Here is a 23,976-nt window from a genome sequence, read left to right as displayed (position 1 = left end):
GAGCCCCAGCCTCCAGCATGTCCCAGCTCTCCTCCACGCTCAAACGCTACGTTGACTCGTCCCGCTATGCCGAGGACACCTACAGCAAGATGCCCGGTGGCTACAGCTCCTACACCTCCTACGGCTCCACCTACACCTACGCAGACAGAGACAAAATCGGCTTCAAATCCAGCTACCTGCCCTCCCCTCGCTACCACCGCAGCAGACTGCCTCCAACCAGCGGCTACGACAGCGGCCGCCTGCCCCTGTACCCCGACTCCAGCATCCGCCTGAGCCCCACGTACATCCGCATGCATCCTCTGGGCGTGGGGCTGAGAGGGGGGTCGTGCTTCTCCTACACCGGGACCCCCAGCAGCCCCACTTCCTACGTGTCCACCTCCACGCTCCTCAGCCGTCGCAGATCCATCAGCCACTCGGACCTGGCGCAGGAGTTTTCGAGGCTGCACACCTCGGATAGCGGCTATGCCTCCAGCCCCAGTGCCCTGCACCAGGCTGCCACGCGCTCAGAATACGTCCATGATTACCTGGAGAAGAAGAGCAGCCACTTCAGCCTGCCCTCCAGCAGCCAGCTCTGTGAGGGGGATGACAGCTATAGCCCTGACCCTACGGTATGTGACACGCGGTGGTGTGGGGACATGATGCCAGTAGAGTGCGTGCTGTGAGCGGGTTTTGTGTGGGGTAGAGGGGCAGAGGGAAGCTGCGCGGGATCGCTGTGGTGCAGGGATGCTGCTGGTGGCACTCTGTGGTGAGCACAGACTCAATGGTTGCACGTGGGAACGTGCTGCTGTGGCGTGGCACAGCGTGGCTCAGCATCACGTGTGGTGGCGCAGCGTCACTCAGGGGCTCCTGTAGGCGTCGTGTCATCCCCAGGGCCATGGCCTGGGGTGGGAGCAGGTGCCTGCAGCTCGGCTCAGGTGCACACAGCAGCACCTGGTAATTTTCCACTTGGGTTCCCTTCCAAGATCCTGTCAGGCTCTGCCCACGCTGTCTCCCACTCTCAAGTCCACCCCACAGTGGAGGTCGGTCCTCCCCCAGCACAGGGTCTGACCCATGGCTCCATCCCAGTGCCGTGCACCCAGCAGGGAGGATAAGGGCCCCCCTATACCCACGCACCTGGGAAACATGCCTCGGGAGCACACTGGAGGTGCCAGAGGACACAAGGAGCCGGATGGCTGACACCAGCTGAGGTTTCCTTTAATGTGCACACCTGCTATTTTCCATCCCTATGCATTTTTTCCCCCCATTCCCAAGCAGGGAAGTGAATGTACCAATCGTAAAACCAAGTGCAGGTGCCTGCGGTCATGCCAGGTGCCGGAAACATGTGCACCCACTGCTGCCATCGGTTCTGCCCCATTACACAGCCTCAGGGGCAGCATGGGGCATGGCTGGGGCTGTCCCCATGCCTGCTCCCATCCCTGCACCCATAGCCTCAGCACCACATGGAATGGAGGAGCCCGGTGCCTCCATTTGTCATCCCACGGGGCACAGAGCAGCCACGGGTGCCAGGGAAGGCAGGAGCAGTGCTGTGCCACCCCATTAACTGCCCCGTGGGGACATAGGGTCAGGAGGCCAGAGCCAGCCACAGAATCACCGGCAGCTCTGCACAGCCCCATCCTGAGCAGCTGATGGCTCTGGCCCTCGGCCAGTCCCAGCCCTGCTTGCCATTGCAGTGCCAGCTCATGGCAGAAGGTCACTGCTGCCGAGGGGACAACTAGGACAGGTCGCTGGCTCCTTCACTTCCTAGCTCCAGCCTTGTCCCAGGAGCCTGCATCCCACTCCAGCTATAGGGCAGCGTAGTCCTGGGGCAACCAAAGTCACCGGGGAATGAAATCAGTGGGGAATCACTGGGGCTGATGCCTTTTGCCATCCAGCACCCTGGGGAGTGCTGCACCGGCCCCCACCCGGGGCACACAGCAGGCTCAGTCCTGACCCCACGCCACGCGTGAGCTGTAGGGCAGGGTGCTGTGCCACGTGGGTGGGAGCACACCGTGGGGCACCCACACCTCTGGAGTGAGCCCAGCAGGGTGTGCACCCCCATGTGCACGCCGTGTCCCTGCGTGTGTACAGTGTACACAGCACGGGCTGTGTGTATATATATATACACGAGTGCAGATTACGACAAGGTTCCTCTTGTGATGCAAAAAGCGCTGGCCCTGCAGATGAATAACGCTGCAAGATGCCTCCTCAGATATTTTTTGCTGGTGCCAAAAATAGCCTCCTTCCCCCCTCCCACCCCCTGCCATCCCCATCATCCCCTCCAGTGGCTGTGCACCGCGGGCAGGGCAGGATGCAGCTGCATCACAGTGGGGGGGGGGGGGTCCAAAATATGGTTGGTGCGGGCTGGGGGTGTGTTGGGGGCTGGCGGGGGGCACAGCAGCCCTGCTCTGTGCGAGCTGCGTGTCTGCCCGTGGAAATTTCCCTGAGCAGGCGGCCAGGACACATGGGGACGGTCAGAGGGGTGAAGAGGAGGGATGCAGGATGGGGACGCAGGTTGGGGACGCAGGACGGAGAGCCGGGCTCGCTGCCAGCCTCCTCACCTGCCCTTGCTGCAGGGGCAGAGCTGGAGCCCTGCCTGCTCCGTGCCTCGGTTTCTCCCGTGCTCGGAGGGGAGGGACTTGGGGGGGTCTCTGCTCCGTGAAACGCGCCTTGGTGAAACGAACAAGTCTGAGAAACACCCCCTGAGCGTAGTGCTAATGCAACCCCCCTCCCCCCTAAGGGCTGCCGCTCCCTGCCTGCCTCTCACCCCACGCTTTCTCCCGTAACACCACCGTCCCTTGAGCTCCGCATCCCATTCGGGTACCCCGCAGTCCCACCGCGTGCACTGGGGCCGCTTTCCACCCTCTGGGGGAGGTCCGGGGAGAGGTGCCGTGCCGGTGGTGCTCCCCGCATCGCGGTGGCAAGACGGAGCCGTGGAGCTCAGGGGACATCGCACGTGTCCTCCCCGCGGGACCGTGTCCCCAGCGCAGCGGTGGCCGCGGGCACGGCCGCCCCTCGCGGGCCCCCTTGGCTCAGGGCTGGCTGTACCACGCGGTGCGGCGGGGGCTGGCCGTCACGGAGCCCTGCTGCTGCCTCTCCACCCATTTGATGTCAGAGCCGCTCAGGTGCCGTCAGCCCTCAAGAGCCGGCATCGGCTCCGGCACCGCAACCGCCCGACCACGGCGGTTCTCCGGCCGGGCCCGACCCCATACCCTCACCCTCGGCCGGCCCGAGGAGAGGGGACCCTCCTGCCCGCCCCCCCCTCTCGGCCCCTCTCCGTCTCGCTTTGCTCGTGGGGGGGACCATGCGGGACTCGTACACTGTGACGCTGCCCGAGGAGCCCCCCACGCTCCCCGACCTTCACAAGGAGCTGCGGCCCCGCACCTCCATGCCGGGCTCCCTGCTGGTCTCCACCTTCGTCGGGCTCGTCCTCAACAAGACCAAGGTACGAGCTGCCCGGAGGTTGGGGACTGAGGAAGGGGCGATGGAGGGGGAACCCCACTGCGTGCACCCCCTCGGGGCGCACCTTGCTGCGGGATGGGGTGCGCGGCACTGGGTGCCCGTCGGTGTCACCGACGCTGGGGGACAGCGGCTCGGGAGCAGGGAGCAGGAGGGGTGCTGAAAGCACGTGGCTGCGCACTGTGGTCCCTTGGCCGGCGCTGCCACGGCCGTGACCTTGGCCCCATCCCACGCTCCCGCGGTGAGGAGGAGGTGGCCGTAGTGCGCGGTGGTGGTGTCACCGGGACACCGCCTGGGGTTGGGTACCCCCACCGCAGACGCAGCAGCGGTGCGGAGGTCGGGGTCTGGGCACTTCGGTAAGTCGGGCTTTGCCGGTGCACGGCAGCCCGCATCCTGTCCCCGTCCCCTGTCCCCGTCCCCTGTCCCCTGTCCCCCTCCCGCAGTGCAGCCTCAGGGAGTCCCCAGCCACCGCCGCCGCCGCGTGAGCCAGCTCTGCTCCGCCGCCTGTGAGCCGTGTCCTAGATAAAACCCCGGCCGCGCGAGGGGGATTAGCTGGAGTTGAGTCACCCAGGGGAGGGAAAACGGGGAGAAATACGACCTTGGTGCGGCCACGGCCACCCACGGCATGGGGGTGGGGGGTCTTGCGCATCCCTCCCTGCCCCAGGGACAGCGATGGAGGCTGTGGGGCCGCGCTGGTCCGCATGCAAAGCACCCCGGGCTGCCACCAGGCAGAGCCACGTGTGGCCGGCACAGGGCACCTGGGTGCCCGCCGGTGCTGTGCCCCTGCGGCGGGTGATGCCTGCACCATCGCTATGGCACACGTGTAACTGGATCTGGGTTATTTTGGGCTGCTGTCGGGGCTGGGTGCTCAGCACCTCCCACACGCGCGCCAGCTGCTGCTATTTTGGAGCTGACTGGGGCCCCCTCCTCTCCTCCTCTTCCCCCTCCTCACTCCTGGGGGAGGACCGGGAGCTGCGGCCGGGATGGGCGCAGGTCGGGGAGGCTCACCCTGTCACCACCCTCTCTGGACTTTATCCCACAAAGCAGCCGTGCCCAAGTCCAGGTGGCACTGGCGTGGGGTGCCCTGGAAGGGACGGGCAGCAGCAGGACACCCCCTTCAGCCATAGGGAAGACACGGGGCATGGCCCCCCCTGGCTAACCAGGGCAGGGGGCTGGCAGGGGGAGGCAGGGGGTGGCCAGCCTGGCCTGCAGGGCATGGGGCAGCGAGGAGGACTTTGAGCCCTGGGAGTCATCCCAGGCCACGCAGCTGGGTGAGCAACGGGTCCTCAGCTATCTCCTACGCATGGCAGTGCCGGGAGCACCTGGAATGCCTGTGTGCCCGTGTGGGGCTGCCCCACAGGGGTGCTGGTGGCCCCACGGGCTGCTCACGAACAGCCTGTCTCTTATCCCTGCTCCTCCTCTCTGCAGAGCTCCAAGGTGGTGCAGGGACTGACTGGGCTGCGGAACCTTGGCAACACGGTGAGTGTTTGTCCCCTTCTGTGGGCACGGCCCCAGCCCACACCGTGTCCTTCTGTGGGCACGTTAGGGACCCTGGCATGCACACTCCCAGTGGTGCAGGTGGACAAATGTCCCCCCGCTCTCCCTCCTGCTCCATCTCCATCCCCTGCTCACCCGCCCCATGGTGCCCCCCTGCCACCACCCGCCTCCCTCCCTCTGCCTTACGTTGCCATGGTTTTCTGCCTCCCCCAGTGCTTCATGAACTCCATCCTGCAGTGCCTGAGCAACACCAAGGAGCTGCGGGATTACTGCCTGCAGAACCAGTACCTGCGGGACCTCAACAACAACAGCCGCATGCGCACTGAGCTCATGTCAGGTACCCGGGGGTGAGGGGCAGGGATAGGACAGGGCCAACTGTGGGGCACATCCCCCATCCCCATCTCACTGAGGAAGCTTCCTCTCCTCATGCAGAGTTCGCAAAGCTGATCCAGCTGCTCTGGACCTTGTCCCCCAACGACAGCGTGAACCCCTCCGAGTTCAAAACGCAGATCCAGAGATACGCCCCACGCTTCGTTGGATACAAGTAGGGACCGGCGGTGTGGGGCTGGAGGCGTGGGGCTGGCAGTGGGTGCGGATCCCCATGGGGTCTCTCACGGCCGTGCCCCTTTGCCTTGCAGCCAGCAGGACGCACAGGAGTTCCTCCGCTTCCTCCTGGACGGGTTGCACAGCGAGGTGAACCGCGTGCTGGTGCGGCCGCGGGCCAACGCTGACACCCTGGATCACCTCCCGTAAGCGTGGGGTGGTGGGAAGGGGGTGGGGTGGGGTGGGAAGGGGGTGGGTGGGGGTTGGGTGCCCGTGGGTCCCGGCGTCGCTCAGCAGTTCTGTCCTTCCGTCTCACAGTGACGATGAGAAGAGCCGCCAGATGTGGCGGAGGTACCAGGAGCGGGAGGACAGCCGTGTTAGTGGTGAGCACACGGGGAAGAGGGGGGACAGGAATGGGCTGGGGATGGGGGGGTCTCACCCTCCTCCATCCCCCTCGCCCCCAGATCTCTTTGTAGGGCAGCTGAAGAGCTCGCTGACCTGCAGCGAGTGCGGATACTGCTCCACAGCCTTCGACCCCTTCTGGGACCTCTCCTTGCCCATCCCCAAGGTTAGGGGTCCCCGCTCTTCCCTGCCCCTCCACCCCACGTGCTGTGCCCCATCCCCTGCGCCCCTGACTGCACCTTCCTCCCACAGAAAGGCTATGGGGAAGTCACCCTGATGGACTGCCTGCGGCTCTTCACCAAAGAGGATGTGCTGGATGGGGACGAGAAACCGGTACGGGACGTTTGGGGTGGGGGCACGGGGGGGTTGCGTGGGTGCAGGATGGATCCTCACCCCACTGCTCACTGCCTGCAGACGTGCTGTCGCTGCAAAGCCAGGACGCGGTGCACGAAGAAATTCAGCATCCAGAAGTACCCCAAGATCCTGGTGCTCCGTATCCTTTGTGCCAATAAATGGCCCTGGGGAGGGGAAAGGGAGGGTGGGGTGGGGTGGCAGCTCTTTACCGGTTCCCCTTTGCCTCCCATCTCCTTGACGTTCCCCCCCTTCAGACCTGAAGCGCTTCTCAGAGGCCAGGATACGAGCCAGCAAGCTCACCACCTTCGTCAACTTCCCACTGAAGGACCTGGATCTGCGGGAGTTCACCTCTCAGAGCTGCAGTAAGTGCTGGGGCCGGGGGGGGCCGAGCTCAGAGCTCACACGTGGGTCCCACTGAGCATCACCCCATCCCCCCAGACCACGCCGTTTACAACCTCTACGCTGTCTCCAACCACTCGGGCACCACCATGGGGGGACACTACACTGCCTACTGCAAGAGCCCCATCTCCAGCGAGTGGCACAGCTTCAACGATTCCCGGTGAGGCTGCGCGGGTGGCACGGGGTGGGGGGCCTCGTGTGGGCACCCCATTGCTCACAGTGCATCTCCCCCTCTCTGCAGCGTCACCCCATTGTCCTCCAGCCACGTGCGCAGCAGCGATGCCTACCTGCTCTTCTACGAGCTGGCCAGCCCATCCTCACGCATGTAGCCAGCCCCTGGGCACCCCACAGAGCCACCCCCCCCACCCCAGAAACAGCGGAGAGCCCCGAAATGAGGGCAGGACCCAGGCAGCCCCAGTGCCTCCAGGCTGCTGGCGTTTGCTTTTACCCTGGAGTAGGTTTTGGTTTTTCCTTTGTGGCGTGTAATAAAAGTACTGAGCAAGGGACTCTGCGGGCACGAGGCTGCCTCCCCCCACCGGGACCTCGTGGACACAGGAGCTGGGTCCCTCCTGGCATCTCCATACCACACTTCTGTCCCTGAGGATCCATGAGCCTCCTCCTGGCTCCTCCAAACCTCCTGGTGAAGGATCACAGCCCTCTGGTCGCCTCAATCCCATCTCCATTCACATTCTGATCGTCCCCGGACTCACGGAGGGAGGACGACGTTTCCTGGAGTTTCTTTCTATTTATCATGGACTTCTCTCAGCCTGGAGCATCCCTCCTGGCTGCCCAGGGACTCATGCCAGGGGGTCTGACCCACCTCCTCATACGACGGTGCCTTAAAACACTTTGGGGCGCAGGAGGCCCTTGGGGTGCACAGAGACGTCCATCCTACAGGGGAAAGGGGGTGGGGGGGGACGGTACCTTTCCAGGGCTGGGGCTTTCCTCCCCTCTTCACCAGGAGCCCCATGGGGTGCCCACAGATGCTCTCCCCCTCCTGCCCTGCTGCTCCGTCCTCCAGCTAGCAAACGCCAGTGGCCTTTTTAGCCTTTTCTCTAATTTATTCTCCTCCCCATCCCGCCCTGCCCGAGGTGCAATGGGGAGGGACACGCAGCTGACCCAGCACAGCCCCGGCCCAACCCAGCACCCGTCCTTCTTTGGGCAAGGGCTGAGCCCCCCTGCCCTGAGCACATCCCCCAGGGGCATCCCGGCGGGGCTGGGGGGGGCAGAGGTGGGTCCCGGGCTGGGGCAGTGCTGCAGCTCGGCAGGTGGCTTGTTTACTGTGTAAGCAAGATGGGCAGGATGTGTCTCGTACAAGGGAGACTCGTGTAGGAATAAATTTTAGCTGGAACAGAACGCTGCGTGTGTGTGCTTGGCTTGGGGCTCCAGCAGAGGGAGGGAAACTGAGGCAGGATTCAATTTGGAAGGAATTATGGCACGGGGTTCACCTGCAGCGAGTGGACGTGGTGCCCACGGTGCGTCCGTGGGGCACGGGGAGCCCCTCCTCCTCCTCCTGTGCCCGCACTCTGCCCCCAAAGCCCTGAACAAAGGTCCCTTTCTGCCCAGATCAGGCACAGAACTGCGGCACTAAGGGGCAGCAGGAACACGGGCAGCAGTGCTCAGACATTAGCGAGGGGGGACATGAGAGAAGGAGGGGTGTACACCCAACACAGCCCCTCCAGGGATGCCCCACTCCCACCGGCTCCTGGAAAGCCGTGTCCCCAGCCCGAGGGACAGGCTCCCAGCTCTGGTGCGAGCACACTTTCCCCTTTAAGATGTGGGATCTTCATGCCAGGGCCTGACCTCGGCATCCTCAGCTGAGCTGGATTAACGGGGCAGAGGGAAGGGGCCCGCCGAGGGGAGCGGGGCCTCGCAGTGCTCCCCACGCGTGGCCATAGGGCTCCGTGGGGCTGAGCACATGTGGGCACAGCCAACGCCGTGTGCGATGGGGACACCCAGGGAGCAGCGGGTGGGGGGACACGCGGCCGTGCTGGGGGGCAGAGCGCTCTGGGGGGGCTTCTAAGTGCTGCGTGCTGGGAGTGCTGCTACCATGAAGGACTTCATCGAAATCACGCTTTGCCCCGAGGCTCTGGAGCGCAGCGAGGTAGGGCTGGGGTGGGGGTGCCACCCGGTGGGTTTCCACACTGCAGTCCCTGCGGTGTCACTCGTCGTTGCTTTCGTGCAGACTGAGTTCTGCAACCCCGTCTTCGAGGGTGAGGAGCCCCTGGCGGTGTCCCCAGCTGAGAAGCCACCGGACAAGGACGGGGTGGGAGCTGCATCACCCCAGGATGCTCTCAGTACGTGCATGGGGTTTGTACATGCGTCCGTGGGGCCACCGGGAGCCCACCCATAGGGGTGTGAGGGTGTGGGGGAATCACAGGCACCCTGGGGATGTGGGGCTGGGCTCGGGGGGATGAGGCAGCCCCCCGCTCTGCCCGCTCTCCTCCCCCTCCCCAGGCCGGCAGCTCTGGGTGCAGGCGGGCTGGCAGTACCGTGCTGACTGCAGGTTCACGTGGCTCTGCGTGGCCCTGATGAGCGCCGTTCTGCTCTTCCTCATCTCCCTCCTGTTGGGCATCGTCATCCACCGTGAGTGCCGTGCGCAGGGTGGGTGGGAGGAACGCGCTGTGACCGTGGGGTTGGGTGGGCTTCCAGGGCTCCCTCCCCGTGCTACATCCATCCCCCTTGGCGCAGAGCTGACGTCCCCGCAGACACCCCACTCCCCGGCTGCAGCCCTGCCCGCCCGCGGCACTGCCACCATCTCCATGGCACCCACCCAGAGGGACCCCCAGGACCCCAACCCCTCCACCCCAACCCATGGCCGACCACCTGCAGCCAGCACCCCGGCACCGGGTAAGTCCCCGTGCGGGTGGCACACCATGTTGACCACATCCCCATGTCCCCCTAACCCGTTTGCAATGTGCAGCATGTGGTGGGACCCTGCGTGGCTCCGAGGGCTCCTTCAGCTCCCCCAACCACCCGGGCCCCTACCCACCCCACACGCTCTGCATATGGCACATCGAGGTGGGCGCCGGCATGGCCATCCAGCTGACAATGGATGCTTTCAGCGTGGAGGGCACCGCCTCCTGCCTCTTCGACAGGCTGGAGCTCTATGAGGAGCAGGGGGCACGGGGGGGCACTGCCAGGTAGGGCTCTGTGTGCCCAAGGAAGGGAGTACCCAGGAATGGGGTGAGCAGTGCTACTGCCCCCGCTGTGCCCCCAGGTTCTGCGGCAGCGTGGTCCCCCCAACCTTCAACAGCATCTCCAACCGCCTGCGGGTCACCTTTGTCTCTGATGGCAGCGTGGGGGCCCCGGGCTTCAGCGCCCGGTACCGCGCCGTGGTCCCCAGTGAGAGTGAGTAACACCACGTGGGGTGGCCCCAAAACACCCGAGGGTACGGGTACGGGTGTGGGTACCACCACCAGCCCGCTCACCCCGACTCGCACGGCAGAGAGCTGCGCGTGGGATGAGCACTTTTGTGACCAGGGGCTCTGCATCCACCTGGGCTTTGTCTGCGATGGCTTCCACGACTGCGACGATCGGAGCGACGAAGCCAACTGCAGTGTGAAGCACAAAGGTGGGATGGCAGCGCGTGCTCCCCCCGTCCCTGAGGCAGTGATGGTGGAGGGAATGGGGGCACAGCTGCCCTGTGTGTGTGTGTCCAGAGTGTGGGGGGCCGCTGACCACCCTGGAGGGGCACTTCTCCACCCCGAGCCACCCCCAGCCGTACCCACACCAGCAGGTGAGTGAAGGGACGCTGGGAGGAGGAGGAAGAAGGCAGGAGGGAGGAAGGCCTCCTCCCATCGGGGAGAGCCCGTGCCCCTACCCGGCTTCACGGCTCTCATGGCTGTCCCCGCAGCTGTGCCTCTGGCAGATCTCTGTGCCCCTGGGCCACGTCATCGACCTGCACTTCCACAACTTCAGCCTGGAGTCACACGAGGACTGCAGCTTTGACTTCGTGGAGGTTCACGACAGTGCGGGCACCGGGGCTGCCAGCCTGCTGGGCAGGTGCTGGGGAAACCGAGGCATGGGTGGGGGCTTCAGGTCCTGCCCACCCAACCCCTCTCTTGCCCCATGTCCCTGCAGGTTCTGCGGCCATCAGCTGCCACCCTCCCTGACCTCGTCGCGCCACGTCATGACTGTCCTCTTTGTGGCAGATGAAGGAGTAGCAGACACCGGGTTCTTTGCCACCTACCAAGCCCGCAATGCCACAGAGAGTACGCAGCGGGGTGTAGGCAGGGGCCTTGTGGTCTCCATCCTTGGGGCTTTTCAAGGTTAAGCTTGAGGAAGCCATGGTTTTCCCCAAATCTGACCCTTCTTGGAGCAGGAGCTTGGGCTGGAGGTCCCCTGGCTCTCTGCCCACGCCCATCCCCGTGCCCTGCCCTCACAGAGACCTGCAGCCCCGCAGAGTTTTCCTGTGGCAACGGCGAGTGCCGGGCGCTGGAGTCTGTATGTGATGGCTGGCACGACTGCCCCGATGGCACTGATGAGCTGAACTGTACTGGGGTCTCCTACCCTGCATTTGGTGAGTGCCCACAGCCGGGAACACCCCCCGACTGCCATCCCATAGCCACCACCTGTCCCAGGTGCCCACCTGGAGGCTCTCAGACCCACAGTCATCTATAAAACCTAACTCTAACCCTGCACCCCTCCCCGTGCAGGCTCCATCTGCGAGCCTGTGGAGGTGGAGATGTGCCTGGGGCTGGGCTACAATGCCACCTCCTTTCCCAACATCTGGCTGGCCATCCCGGACCAGGCGGGAGCTGCCGAGGTGCTGCAGGACTACCAGGTGAGCAGCTGGGCTGCAGGAGGCTGCTGTGCACCGTACCGTGCTCACTGCTTCTCTCCTGCAGACCCTGATGGAGCTCGCCTGCTACCAGCACCTCCGCCTGCTCATCTGCAGCCTCTTTGTGCCCAAGTGCACTCCGGATGGGGGTGTCCTGCAGCCCTGCCGTGCTGTCTGCCTGGCTGCGGAGCTGCGCTGCCAGCACTCCCTGGGTCTCCTCGGCATCCTCTGGCCCATCAACTGCAACATCCTGCCCGACTCCAACGACCCCGTGGAGTGCTTCCAGCCCTGAGATGGCGAGGAAAGAAGAACGGAGGCTGCAACAGAGCCCCCTCCTGCCCCAAACCTCCCCACTGCTCCCGTTCTGAGATGTCCTGCCCTGAGGCCTGCCAGTCTGCTCTGCCCTCAGCTCAGTGCCCAGATGCCACGGGCTTTTCGCAGGACTGAGTTCCCAGAGAGGGACTGTGACCCCTCAGCAGCAGAGCTGATAATGCTCTGCAAATGGAGCAGGACTGGGCCAAGGTGAGCCAGGCTGCAGGCTGACTCCCAGCCCCAGAGCCAGCAGAATAAAGAGCGTGAGCAGCTGATGAAGTGATGGAGCAGGAGGTGTGTTTGAGGAGGGCATGTGGGTCCCGTCAGATCATAGTGGAGAAATTGAGGTGTGGGCTAAGAGAGGGAAGCCAGTATGTGGGCAGGAATAGCAGGGCACTGGCCCAGCTGCAGGGAGGACACGGGCTGCTTGTTGTGCCCTCACAGTGGGATGGGGGACCCCAGTGATATGGATGGGTCTTGGAGAACGTCATGCAGGCAGCCCCATGGTGCAGGGAGCAGAGCTCACTCCAGCCAGGGCTCTGTCCTTTCTGGCCATGCTGGCACCAGGCCACCCCACTGGCCACAGCCTGGCAACACCCCACAGCCACAAACCAGCTCCCAGCTGGCCAAAACCAGCAGCCCCTTCACACCTGGGGGAGAGCAGTCGGACCCCCTGCCAGCACCTGGCTTTTGGGTATGCGGGCCAGGAAGGCTAAGCCAGCACTGTCACCCACATCACCACACCCTGTATCATCCCTTGGATGCGCTCGGTGCTGGAACAGACTCAAGGAGAGCTGGGAGTGTCTTGCAAAGCCCAGCACTGTCCCAGCTTCACTGCGGCCTCTGTGCCAGCTGCCTGCACCTGCAGCCTGCTGCATCCCTGCCCCACACAGCACCACGCCTGCACTCTCTGCAGCCCCCGCGGGTGCTCCCAGCGTTGGCACTGCTACACCGAGAGTGCCCCATTGCCCCTCTTGCCTTATCCCTCCTACCAAGAACAAAGCACCAGCCAGAGCATCGCACACCTCTAGGGCTCCCTCTCCAACTGCTCCTTTCCTTTGTCTCGTTCTGCTTTCCCTCTGTTTTCTCTCATTCTCCATCGTGCTGTCCTGCTGCCCAGATGCCTTCAGCGCTGATGACTCTCATCCCACTCCTCCCCTCGCCCCGCTGGGCTGTTTGTCTGGCTCTCCCTTCCCCCTGCTTACAGCGCTTCCGACACCGCGGGATTATTTTTCTTTTTCCCCTTGTCTTGTAGCTTTTGGCTCCCGGGGCCCGTGATTTCCTTTGGAGTTTGGGAGGAGAGACGTGGGGAGGAGGGGGGGGTGGAGAGGCAGCCTCTCCTCGGGCCTTCGTCAGAGCAAAGCGGTCAGGAAGAGCCGCAGCCATCCCAGCGGAGTGCAGCGGGGCGTGGGGACGGGAGCTGTGGGACTGCGGTGAGTGGGGGGGTGGGCAAGGACACGCTGGGATCCCAGCTCCGGCACCCCAGGGTGGAGGGGAGCCACATTTCTCCTCCTTTTCCCCTTTGTCGAAGCCGTCGCGTCCACGAGAGGGGAAAGAGTGAGAGGATTCACTAGGGAAAGGCCACGGGGAGAGGGCTGGGGGCTGCGGCGGGGATGGGGGGGCTGCCGGGTGGTCCCAGCACCGCGGCGGTCCCAGCACAGCCCGGTGTGATGCTGCGGCCATGGACGGTGGTATGCAGGGAGCCGGGTGGGTCGGAGCAGGGAGCCAGCCGCGGGGATGCTGCCAAGGGCAGGGCCACGATGCAACCGGAGCTCCTGAGCTGCCACCCCGCCACGCACTGCTGCCTGCCGAAAGCACAGCCCCACGCACGGTGTCACCCGTGGGGATCCTGCTGGAGGTGCCCACCCGGCACCCGGAATCGCTTCCCCTGCACGCTCCCCTCCCGTTTCTGGCACCGGCATCACCACGGTTTGGGTGGGCAATGGGGATGATGCAGCAGGTGCAGGCAGTGCCTGCCAAAAAGGCAGCGGGGAGAGAAAGGAGGGTGGCTGCAGGGTGCCAGCCCTCTGACAGGACTGTAACCTGTGTCCTGTGCCCCTTCCCAGCCCCCGTACGGCAGAAGAGATGAAGCAGCTCTTCCTCCTCTTCCTCCTCGGGCTCATCAGCAGCTCTGTGCAGATTGAAGACAACAAGATCCCCAGGCAGTGCTCGGGGCAGCCAGGCATCCCAGGCACCCCAGGCTTGCACGGGGGTCAGGGTCTGCCAGGCAGAGATGGACGAGACGGCCGGGATGGGGCGATGGGGATGCCGGGTGAGAAGGGCGAGATGGGCCCACCAGGTAAGTAAGGGGACCACTAGGGGACCGTGGCCATGGGAATGAGCTTGTGTCTCAACGCTGGCACAGCCCTATACTGCCAAGCTGGGAGGATACCCCACAAAAATGCCCCTTTTGTGCTGCCACCACCCTTCTGCTCCTTCATGGATGACCCTCCAAGAGACAGCAGCTTGCTGCTACAGGCATTTCTTCCTGCTTCAGGAGCCCCAGTGTAGGTGCAGCATCCATTCCTTGGCTCCTGGGGGTTGGTCTCCTGCCCCTGTGGGTTATGCCGCATCCCCAGGTAGAGTATGGCCCAACAGCAGTACCCGTGGGATGCTGAACCCCGATGGGATGGGTCTGGGCAGCCGAGCTGGGGGAGCACAGATGGCAGAGGTCACGCTGGGGACAGCAAGCTTCAAGATTACACCATCCCCTCTGTGCCCCCTCCAGGAGCTCCTGGTCCCCGTGGGGAGACGGGCAGCCCCGGCGTGGACGGCATGCACGGCGAGAAGGGCGCTCAGGGTGAATGTGCGGTGGCCCCACGCTCCGCCTTCAGCGCCAAGCGCTCCGAGTCACGCAGCCCTCCTCTGGCCGACCAACCCATCCGCTTCGACGTGGTCCTGGTCAACGAGCAGGGCCACTACGACCCCGCCACGGGCAAGTTCACCTGCGAGGTGCCCGGCCTCTACTACTTCGCCGTCCACGCCACCGTCTACCGCGCCAGCCTGCAGTTTGATATCATGAAGAACGGGCACTCCATCGCCTCCTTCTTCCAGTACTACGGGAACTGGCCCAAGCCCACCTCGCTCTCGGGGGGGGCCCTGGTTCGCCTGGAGCCCGAGGATGAGGTGTGGGTGCAGGTGGGCGTCGGGGACTACATCGGCTTCTACGCCAGCGTGAAGACGGACAGCACCTTCACCGGCTTCCTCGTCTACTCCTACTGGCAGAACTCTGCCGTCTTCGCCTGAACGCGAGGCTGGGGATGGGGACCCCATGGGGACCCCCTCGGGGATGGGATCGGGCCACGTGGGAGCCAGGATGCTCAGCATTCTCCCCCTGCCCTGCTCGTGTCAGGCAGGGGCACGATCTCCCTGCCGCCCCATGCAGTGCTGTTCTGGAGCTGAGCATGATTGCGGGCACACGGCTTTGGGATACAATGCCCGAGCTGGGGAGCTGCAGTGACCCGATGGCCTCATTGCTCCTATGCACGCAGCATTTCCCCCCTCCCGGGCAGCTTCTCCCTGCGGGCTGCCTGGCCGCTGGCACGGCGAGGGGCCCATCCTGCCACCCCCTACCATGTCCCAGGGTGCAAAGCCATCCTGCCTGTGCCACCGGTGTCCCTGTCCTCGTCCCTGTCCTCCAGCCTCCCACCTCCTCCTTCACCCTCAATAAAGGGGTCTTCATCCTTACGTGTGCCCGCTGCTGTGCGGCCCCGCCTTGGGGGGCGTGGGGGCTCGCTGGGGGAGCTGAGACCACTCGTGGGGCTGCACGCAGAAAAGCAGGGCGGGGGACGGGACTCCAGCACAGCCAGTGGGAAGCCGCTAGGTGGAAGCATCGGCATCTCTTTGCCTCCTCCCTCCCTGTCCGCCTTCCCCTCAATACTTGAGGGGTGGGGATGGGGCGGCACTCCCCGCCCAGACCCTCGATCCCGGCTCCCCGTGAGCAGGACCCCCCCCCCCTTGGTGCCATGGGGGGAGCTGAGGACACGGAGGTTGGGGCTGGGGGAATTGTTGCCCCCCACCGTTGTCAGGACTTAGGGAGTTCGCCAGCTCTCTCCCATCCTGGGATGCAGCGTGATCCGCTTGGGAGAAAGGTCCCTATTTTTAGCCGTGGAACGAATTGTTTCCTCATTCCTGCCCAAAATAGGTCCTGCGGGGATAGGGGACGAGCAGGGAGGGGGCTTTCGGCAGAGGGCCGACCTCCTTCACCCGACAGCCGTGCTGCCATCAGGCTGGGGACAGTGGGACGAGCAACCCCACAGCGTGATGAGCGAACCCTACAGACCTTGGGACCACGCAGGGGCTCAGAGCCAAGGGAACATCACTGCATCGCACCTGGGCACACAGAGCACGGCAGGACCACCCCCAGCCCCACAAGGGCTTGCAGAAGCTGTGGGGCCAGGGGTGAGGGCCCTGCAGCTCCCTCCCAGCCCCAGCCGCAGGCTCACGTTGCAGCGGAAGCGGCTGTTTGGGTTGAAGATGGCTTTTTCTGTAAGCAGAGCTGCTCAGGGATAAACAACACGGCAGAGCAGATCGATGGTCGGAACTGTCTGTTCTGGGAGGAGGAAAATGATTTTTCTTGGGATGAGGCCAGGGGAGGTGCGTGGGGGCTGGGAGCATCCTCCAGGCCCTACCACGGTGTGGGGAGCAGTGCTTGGTGCAGCAGCTCTGGGCTCTGCTCTCCTTGGGATGCTCTTCTTCTCCTGAGTGCTTTGTATGGGGTCAGTGGGGGACTGTTGGGACCACCCCCAAGCAGCTGTCCAGGGAGGAGGACAGGGAGGGGATAGGGTGAAGGGGAGCCACAGGAGGCTGTGGTTTGTGGCAAAACCTAGCAGCTTCTAACAAGCTCCAGCAGCTGCCCCCTGAGGAAGGATTGGCCACAACCCCTGTTCCAGCTGCACCCAGGTTGGGGAGGGACCACCACCCCTTGGGGCAGCAAGAGGGCGAAGCTGCTATGAGAGCAGTTTGAGCAGATAGGTTTCGTTGTGCAGCTGACAGAGGTGGCAGTTGGAACAGAAATGTTTATTTAATTAAAAAAAAAAAAAGTGCTGGCAGCTCTTCCCAGAGCAGCACACTGCTTCTTAGCTACAGAAAGGACACAGTCTCCAGATGGAGGCTCGGACCCTGCAGGGCTGGGGTTGCCACATGCAGCTTGCAAGAGGTGTTGGCTGTGTGTGTGAGCCCTGGGGCTGCAGAGGAGGTGAAGGTGCCAAGTGGATCGATCATCTGCCAGACCTTGCAGCACCAAGAACCCAAACTGTCAGCTGCAGGGGCAGAGTATGGAAATGCCCTCGGTGATAAAGCCTGTGCTGGTGACTCCTGGCTGTCCTGGTAAGGAGAAGTTCATCATGGGGGAGGGGAGGGGTCCGTTTTCAAGCAGGGGAGGATGAGGTGGGCAAGCAAAGGGCTCAAGTGTGCAATCATAAGGACACATCAGGGCTGAGGAGGGGTCCATCCAGCTCATGCATGCGGGTAAGGCAATGCCCACACCAGTCCTGCATGTGAGTTCTCATATGGCTGTGCTGGGGTATCCGAAGTGCCTGTACAGCAGCATGGGGGCAAACAGGAGGGACCTGCGGGCTCTGTGCAGGTGGGGGGCTGTGATCTTGTTGGGGTGATAGCAGCCAAGGCACTGGTCCTCATGGGAATGGGAACTGCCTCAATATCTGGCAACAGCTCACAGCAGCAGGTGGCTGTGCACCTACAAACCGTGTCAGAGGAGCTCTGGATCCTGACAGAAGGGAACGAGACCAAAGCAGGACTCAGCTGAGGGCTTCAGGAGGGCAGACGTCAGCTTCTTCAGGGATCTGCATGGGAGAATCCCATGTCCTGGAGAAGGGAGGGCACCAAGAGAGGACCGGGGATCACCTCCTCCAGACTCAAGTGATGTTTCTGTTGCACCCTGATGAGATGGAAACCCCGCAGAGGCAGCAGGGAGTTTCCATTCGCGGCGATACCCACGGCCCAGCTGAGCACAGCCCCGTGCAGCATGCTCTGAGCCACTAATCAGGGAGCAAAGCTGGTGCCTGGGAGCAGCCCAAAGGCCCCCCATGGTTCTGCTGCTCATCGTCACCTGCTCCCTCCTCACTGGCCCGGGGCTGTGAGCTGCTCTGCAACGCGTGTCTGTCACGCCAGCTCCCTGCTGTCACACAGGCAATGGCAGCTCATTAGGGCTGGGATGTCGCAGCTGGGCAGACAAAGGGATGCCGGGGATTTTCCCAAGGCCTGGGGAAGGCTTTAGTCCCAGCAAGCTGTCAGCCTCCCCACATCAGTGCTTTTGAGTGAAGGTAACCCAGCAGCATCACGCTGCTCCTGCCCTAGGGAGGGCAGAGGGTGCTGCAGTGGGCTCAGATCAGCCCTGCTTCCCTGCGTGATGCTTCCTAGCAAGCTCTGGAGCAGGGAATGCACCCAGCACCTCAGGCCTTGTGCCCGTGACCAGTCTGTGTGCATCACTGCAGCCCCACACCAGCTCCATGGTGCTGGAGAACTATCAGGACGCTGCAGGCTGCTGTCAGCCGGGGGATGGTTGCATTTTCCTCTTGTAATTGCTTGCTGCCTGTGAGCCAAATGCGTGCAGGACAGCTCCCGGGGGAAGGCCGTGTCCTTTACATCCTGTTCTCACTTGACCACAGCGGGATGAGGTGGCTGCATGCCCTCTGCACGGGGCATCTCCCTGCCAAACCCCATTCCCCAGCCCACCTCTGCTCCCTGAGGGCAGGGGGGGAGGCAGTGCCTCAGTTTCCCCTGGTGCAGCAGGTCCCCTGCAGGGCTTGGCAGCCCCGTGCTGGCACTGAGCCTGGCAGGGCTGCACTCCTGCAGCCTCCCTGCAATCCCCCCTCCGTGACTTTCAGCCAGGACATGAGAGCTTCCTGGTTAAAATTAGTTTGTTTGCTGGCATAGCCCTGCCAAGGCAGGTGAGTTCAAGGTGGGGTGAGCCAAAGCTCCTGAGGTCTCAGCCCATCGGGGTCCTGAAATGCTTTTTTCCAAACAATTTGCAAGGATTCTGGAGAAGCCAAGGGTGCTTAAAAGCACACAGCAGCCTGCCAAGAGCTCAGATCAGGGCCAGGGAATAACTCTCTGCAGCGAATGCATCAGCTCAGCAGTAGCTCAGCACAGCTGAGCCCATCCTGGCCTTTTTGTGAAGCAAAGCTGCCCCTGTCCTGCCTCCATCCCTGAGGATAGCAGGCTCTGTCACACACAGCAGGACCTGGAAGCACCAAGGACACCCGGGAGCTGGGATTACACATCCTCATGCTTTGTTCTGCCAGCCTGGAAAGCCTCAGCCCTTCTGCTCTGGGCTGCTCCAGCTCTGAAGAAGCCAAGCACACACCTCTTTGGTTCAGCAGAGAGAGGTGCACGTTTCTTCTCTTCCCAGGAGCAGCCTGCCTTCTCTCTTCTTTACTGAGCAGCACTTGGTAACACCAGGCCTGGAATCCAATTCTGCATCAGTGACGGCGCTCAGGGGTAAGCAGAGATGGAGGCCCCAGAGAAATCCACCCCAAGAATGAGGCAGCAGGCAGCTTCTGGTACAGAGAACTATTAATTTGCTTGTTCGTAGTGCAGAGTTAAACTTAAGGCAAAGCTTTCTCTCTCTTTATAAACAGGCGAAAAATAAACAGGCTCCTAAAACAGTGACTGCTATAATAATAATTAAAGAGATTTGTGGGGAGAAATTGCAGTCCAAGGAAGGTGCCTTTCCTCCCCTGAAGCCCGCGTAGGAAACACTGCACCCCAAGATCACCAGCTGGTCCCAACCGGGGGTGACTCCATCTGAGCTGCAGGAGAAGTGGCTCGGAGGGGAGGATGTGACCCCAGCACACAGCAGCCCCTGCACAGCCCCTCTCAGACAAGGCAAAAGTTTGCATTGCAGAGCTGTCTCCCAGCACGGCTGGCCTCTCTTTTGCCTCTGTTTTGGCTTCAATTACTGATCAATTATTTGTTAGCAGGAGAATGGAGATCGCCACGCCAGCCGCCCTCAGGCTCTTGGCCTGCAGTGGAGGAGTCAAGGCTCCTTCCAAGCTGGCTCCAGCCAAATTTGGCTCTGATGTATGGCTGACCCCAGACGAGCAGCTGGAAAAGGGAAAGCTTTTTAGCACGTGGCTCTCTTGCAGCTCAGCAGTTTCTTGGAACAGTGCTGGGATGAGGCACCTCAGACCTCCCCAGCTCGGAAAGCTTCGTCAGACATCGAGGGACACTTACATTAAACAAACTGTGTTTCACATTGTAGAAATAAAAAAAAACAACAAAACAGAAATGTAACCCTGTTCTGAACAAACGTAGCTGTGGTCTTGGTACTACTCCGTGCACGCATCTGCATAGCACTTGTGCCTGAAACTGGAATGTCTCAGTGGGCTTCAAGGAGGATTGGGGTGTCCCCTTGCTTCCCAAAGAGTCACCCCTTCCTGCCAGCCCAGCCTGGGAACTGGCAAGTGCTCTCCAGCCTTAGGGAGCACGAGGGCTGTTCTGGCTCCCAGGCAGTAGGTAAGAAACTCCCTCCACGTGGGCAACACACCATGTGCTTGCTGGCCTTGCATAGGTGTGGGAGCGGCAGCGGCGCTGAGCTCTGCAGTCAGCTGTCCTGCAGCGAGATCGTGTTCATCATGGCTCCACCTGGCAAGGGAAAAGCTGGACACTAAAGCCATGGTGGCTGGAACACTAAGGTGCCTCAGAAACCCTGCTGTCCTCCAGCTGAGGGCTGGGCTCAGCCCTTTGGTAGAAAAGCTCAAGTGTGCTTTGCTAGAGCCTTGCAAAAGGGGCATATGAATCCCTTCCCCCAGAGCTGCCCCATGTAACAGGAGGAAGAAAGAGTGCAAATGCAGTCCTAGTTTTCTGGCCAAGCCTTGGTAGAAAAACACACATTTGCCTTGCACCAGTCTCAGGAATTCCCAAGATGGCACAGTCTTCCATCCTTCCATCAGCTTTGGCTAGGAGGAACCAGAACATCCCTCTGTGCTTTGTGTCGGACCACAGGCTCAATGCAACAGGCCTTGAAACAGAAATTGTCAAATACAACAACAAAAGCAACAACCTTTCAGTGTGCTGCAGAGGTCAGCTACTGTGTTTGCTAGCAGGAGCTACAGCCTAGTTGAGCAATGGTTGTGGCCGACAGACACCTCTGACAGCCTCCTGGTCCTTCAACACTGTCCTTAGTTCTTTGGAAACAACACAGGGCAGCCCTGGGAAGAGCCAGCCTGCGTGAGGGTGAAGCAGGAATGTCTTCAATCACCCCATGGTTCACAAGTACACGTTGAGCGTCCGGAAGATCATCTGGCGGCACAGCGGGCAGTTGCGCTGGTAGACAGCCTGCTGCAGGAGGACTTCTGTGCACCCCTGGCACAGGCACAGGTGCCTGCAGGGCAGAAGCAGCACTGTCTTGGTTTGATCTTGACAGATGACACATTTCTTACGTTCCTCTTGTTCTTTCAACAGCACCCAGGGGTCGTCGTCTGGACCGCCTGCTCCATCCTCAGCTGCTGTGTTCAGCTGCTCTCTCCTTGAAGCTTTCCTCCACGAGGTGCTCGGCTCATCCCTGGGTGCCTGGAGATGCTGCACAGACACAGTGCTTCGACCCAGAGCTGGATGTGGCCGCTGGACCCGCTGGGCTGCTGAGTGGGTGCCCCTTGCCAACGTCAGCCTGCCCAGGGCCTGGGCTGCCCCTTCCTGCCCGCTGTCCCGGTTCATCGTTCTGCCCCCTTGGCTCCAGTTGGTCAACTGCAGGCTCCAGTTCACTACTCTGCGCCAGGTCTGCGAGGTCATGGCCATGCCCAGCATCAGGACAGCCATCTGGTAGACCCTCCTCACCTCCTGCTGCAGGCGGGGATAGGCAGGCAGCGTGTGGAAGTAGCCCAGCACGTGGCCCAGGAGCGCGAGGAGCAGCCCGGGGTTGAAGATGACAATGCTGACGACAATGAGAGCGAGGAGCAGAGCCAGCCCGTACACGTTGACGAAGAAGATGCTGATGAGCAGCTCGGTGGTGGAGACAAGCAGCTCGAAGGCCAGCTGGCAGGGCGACCAGAGCAGGATGGAGACGGCAATGGCGCTGCTGGAGACGTGAGCCAGGAAGGCGGCCAGCAGATCAGCAACACGCAGCACCAGACTGGCCACCGAGTCCCAGAGGGCCAGCAGCAGGGTGAAGAAGTTCTGCGTGCCCAGCAGGCACAGGTTAACCACGCTGTTGACCACGTAGGCCAGCAGGCTGACCCCGATGGCCAGCCCCTCGCCCGCCTCCCTCAGCACAGCCTGCCCCGAGCCCAGCAGCCCGCACAGCCCGCGCTGCAGCAGCTCCCTGCCCCGCAGCCCCAGGTGGGTCAGCAGATGGCCCAGCACCTTCAGGCCCTCCAGGGCGGAGCAGCAGCCCCGCAGCAAGCTACCCAGCCCCTGCACCGCCCCCAGCGCCAGCCCGCAGGCCGCCTCGGCCAGGCCGCACAGCCCGCCCAGCAGCCCGTTCCAGCAGGCCCACATCGCGGCCGTGGCCGCCCCGGGGAGGCTGGCGACGGCGGCGAGCAGCCAGAACAGCGCGGTGAGCAGCGAGGACACGAGGAAGAAGTTGAGGTCGAGCAGCAGGAGCAGCAGGTCCAGCGTCAGGCGCAGCCCGCGCAGCAGCAGCAGCAGCAGCTCCATGGCGCGGGCGAGGCGCCGCCATCTTGCCGTGGGCCGGCCAATCGGAGGAGGGGAACGCGGCGCCGGCCAATCGGAGGAGGGGAACGCGGCGACGCACGCCTCCTATTGTGCGGTTCGCAGAACGCGGCGGAGGGGGAGGGGCCTCCTGCCGATTGGAGCTCGGCTGGAGTTAAAGGGCCCGCGGCGCCGCGGCTGACAGCGGCCGACCGGCGCGGGCTGCGGGGTCATGTGTGTGATGAGTCGGTGCCGGCCTCAGCGCTTTCTGGTTGTCACGCTCTGGCACGGGGTCAGCCAAGAGTTGTGATGCTCGCACTGTTTCCTGCGCAGCTCTCAGAATGATTCCAAGGCCGGGACTGGCTCAAGGTTTTTGCCAGGGAGGAGCTCTTACAGCAGGTCCTGCTTCCTGCTGTTCCTGCCAGCTTCCAGGCTGGGCATTCCCAGGAGACAGCACAGCCCCACTGCCCGGACAGTGACCCCAGGCAGAGGAACATCCCACATCGTGCCCAACTCTTTTTAAGGAAAGGGTAGAGCAAGTGGAGAGGATGACCCATAGGAAAGACATCTGGGGCCTTGGGCAGTGCCTGGACAAGGGGGGAGCCCCTGGGAATAGGGCACCTGGGCACGCCCCTCCTGCAGCCCCGTTCCACTGTGCAGCAAAGCTACGAGTTTGTCTGTCTGCCTGTCCTGCAGGCTGCTTTCAGTTCCGTTCCCTGCTCCCCTGCTAGGTTTCAGGGTTTTGGCTGCGTGTTCCCCCCTGGTAGGGTGTGTGCCGGTGCCCACGTGACAGAGCCAAGATGCTTTGAGCATTTATGGTAATGTTTGGATTTCTTATTGCTTTACCAGGAGGCAAAAAAAAAAAAATGAAAGTAAGAAACAGGGGGTGGAGGGGGGGGCAGAGCAGCAGAGCCAGGCATGCTGTGCTCCATTCATTTCTCACTCCGTGCTGTGGGGAGGGGCCCTGAGAGCCCCATGCACCTGCGTCCCCTTCCCTGCTGCCGGGGGGCACAGAGAAGGGCCAAGAGTTGTGAGGCTTCTCCTTCCTTGCTCCTTTTTTTTCTGCACAAAGATGTGCAAAGACCTGGGGGAAGAAGCACCCTGAGAGGGGCACAGGGGGCCACAAACACCCCGGGGGGGGGGAGGATCCCTGAAACCTGTACAGGATGGGGTGCCAGCCCCCCCTCCCTTTGGCAGGCTCACCCCAGCTGTCCCCACACTTGCTGGAAGCGTGGGCACAGTGCCACCGCAGTCCCAGCTGTGCTCGGCAGCTGCCTGGAGCAGGGCAGGCACCCAGACAGTTCAGGCCTCGTTCCACTCGTTGAGTCAGGGCTCTGCCACGCTCTGGGCTGCTCTGTACCTTTGGGGTGCAGGAGTTGGAGTGTGGGTGCACCTTGCCCAGGGCTGTGCTGGCACCCAGCCCTGACGTGAGGCTGCATCACTGCCTTCCCGGCGCTGAGCTCACCGCAGCGTGTCGGGAAGCAGCAGTGGTCAGCCTGGGCTGCTCCTGTGCTGATTCCTCAGCTTGGAGCTTGGAAGCAAAGAGATGGAGAGTCCCCAGTGCTGGAGGAGCTCTCCCATTGTCCTGGCTCCGGGGGGTGCAGGATGCTGTGCTGTGGGGCGTGCGGGGCCCAGCGTGT

The 23,976-nt window shown here is 62.8% G+C and overlaps 4 protein-coding genes across 5 annotated transcripts; 3 read left to right on the top strand and 1 right to left on the bottom strand.

Moving 5' to 3' along the window:
* On the top strand, positions 1 to 7,047 carry USP2 (ubiquitin specific peptidase 2). Of its 2 annotated transcripts, none has more exons than XM_065738465.1 (12): positions 1 to 608; positions 4,864 to 4,914; positions 5,146 to 5,269; positions 5,365 to 5,476; positions 5,571 to 5,681; positions 5,794 to 5,858; positions 5,940 to 6,043; positions 6,130 to 6,210; positions 6,292 to 6,370; positions 6,486 to 6,593; positions 6,670 to 6,790; positions 6,872 to 7,047. In XM_065738465.1, the coding sequence occupies exons 1-12, from the start codon at positions 18 to 20 to the stop codon at positions 6,957 to 6,959; spliced, it is 1,635 nt and encodes a 544-aa protein (XP_065594537.1). In that variant the 5' UTR covers positions 1 to 17; the 3' UTR covers positions 6,960 to 7,047. The 2 variants fall into 2 exon arrangements, with proteins under 2 accessions (XP_065594537.1, XP_065594538.1); XM_065738466.1 differs by lacking the exon at positions 1 to 608 and adding an exon at positions 3,099 to 3,421.
* Positions 7,048 to 8,665: 1,618 nt separating this feature from the next.
* On the top strand, positions 8,666 to 11,783 carry MFRP (membrane frizzled-related protein). The gene is made up of 13 exons (XM_065738329.1): positions 8,666 to 8,734; positions 8,816 to 8,927; positions 9,088 to 9,216; positions 9,322 to 9,480; positions 9,554 to 9,773; positions 9,851 to 9,981; positions 10,079 to 10,203; positions 10,283 to 10,369; positions 10,487 to 10,635; positions 10,714 to 10,844; positions 11,018 to 11,152; positions 11,289 to 11,416; positions 11,481 to 11,783. Exons 1-13 carry the CDS (start codon positions 8,681 to 8,683, stop codon positions 11,703 to 11,705), a joined length of 1,785 nt encoding a protein of 594 aa, XP_065594401.1. The 5' UTR covers positions 8,666 to 8,680; the 3' UTR covers positions 11,706 to 11,783.
* A 1,299-nt stretch (positions 11,784 to 13,082) lies between these two features.
* On the top strand, positions 13,083 to 15,391 carry C1QTNF5 (C1q and TNF related 5). Its single transcript, XM_065738328.1, has 3 exons — positions 13,083 to 13,158; positions 13,792 to 14,024; positions 14,454 to 15,391. Exons 2-3 carry the CDS (start codon positions 13,811 to 13,813, stop codon positions 14,969 to 14,971), a joined length of 732 nt encoding a protein of 243 aa, XP_065594400.1. The 5' UTR covers positions 13,083 to 13,158; positions 13,792 to 13,810; the 3' UTR covers positions 14,972 to 15,391.
* A 5,561-nt stretch (positions 15,392 to 20,952) lies between these two features.
* Positions 20,953 to 22,342, bottom strand: RNF26 (ring finger protein 26). Its single transcript, XM_065738464.1, has one exon. The coding sequence runs from the start codon at positions 22,340 to 22,342 to the stop codon at positions 20,957 to 20,959; it is 1,386 nt and encodes a 461-aa protein (XP_065594536.1). The 3' UTR covers positions 20,953 to 20,956.
* Between the last annotated feature and the right edge of the window lie 1,634 nt (positions 22,343 to 23,976).

Source organism: Cyrtonyx montezumae, unplaced genomic scaffold, assembly GCF_038088225.1.
Source record: "Cyrtonyx montezumae isolate F1298 unplaced genomic scaffold, pur_monq_1.0 scaffold_22, whole genome shotgun sequence".
Taxonomy (NCBI): domain Eukaryota; kingdom Metazoa; phylum Chordata; class Aves; order Galliformes; family Odontophoridae; genus Cyrtonyx; species Cyrtonyx montezumae.
Note: the sequence above shows the minus strand (reverse complement) of the source record. Positions and strands in the feature narration are given on the sequence as shown.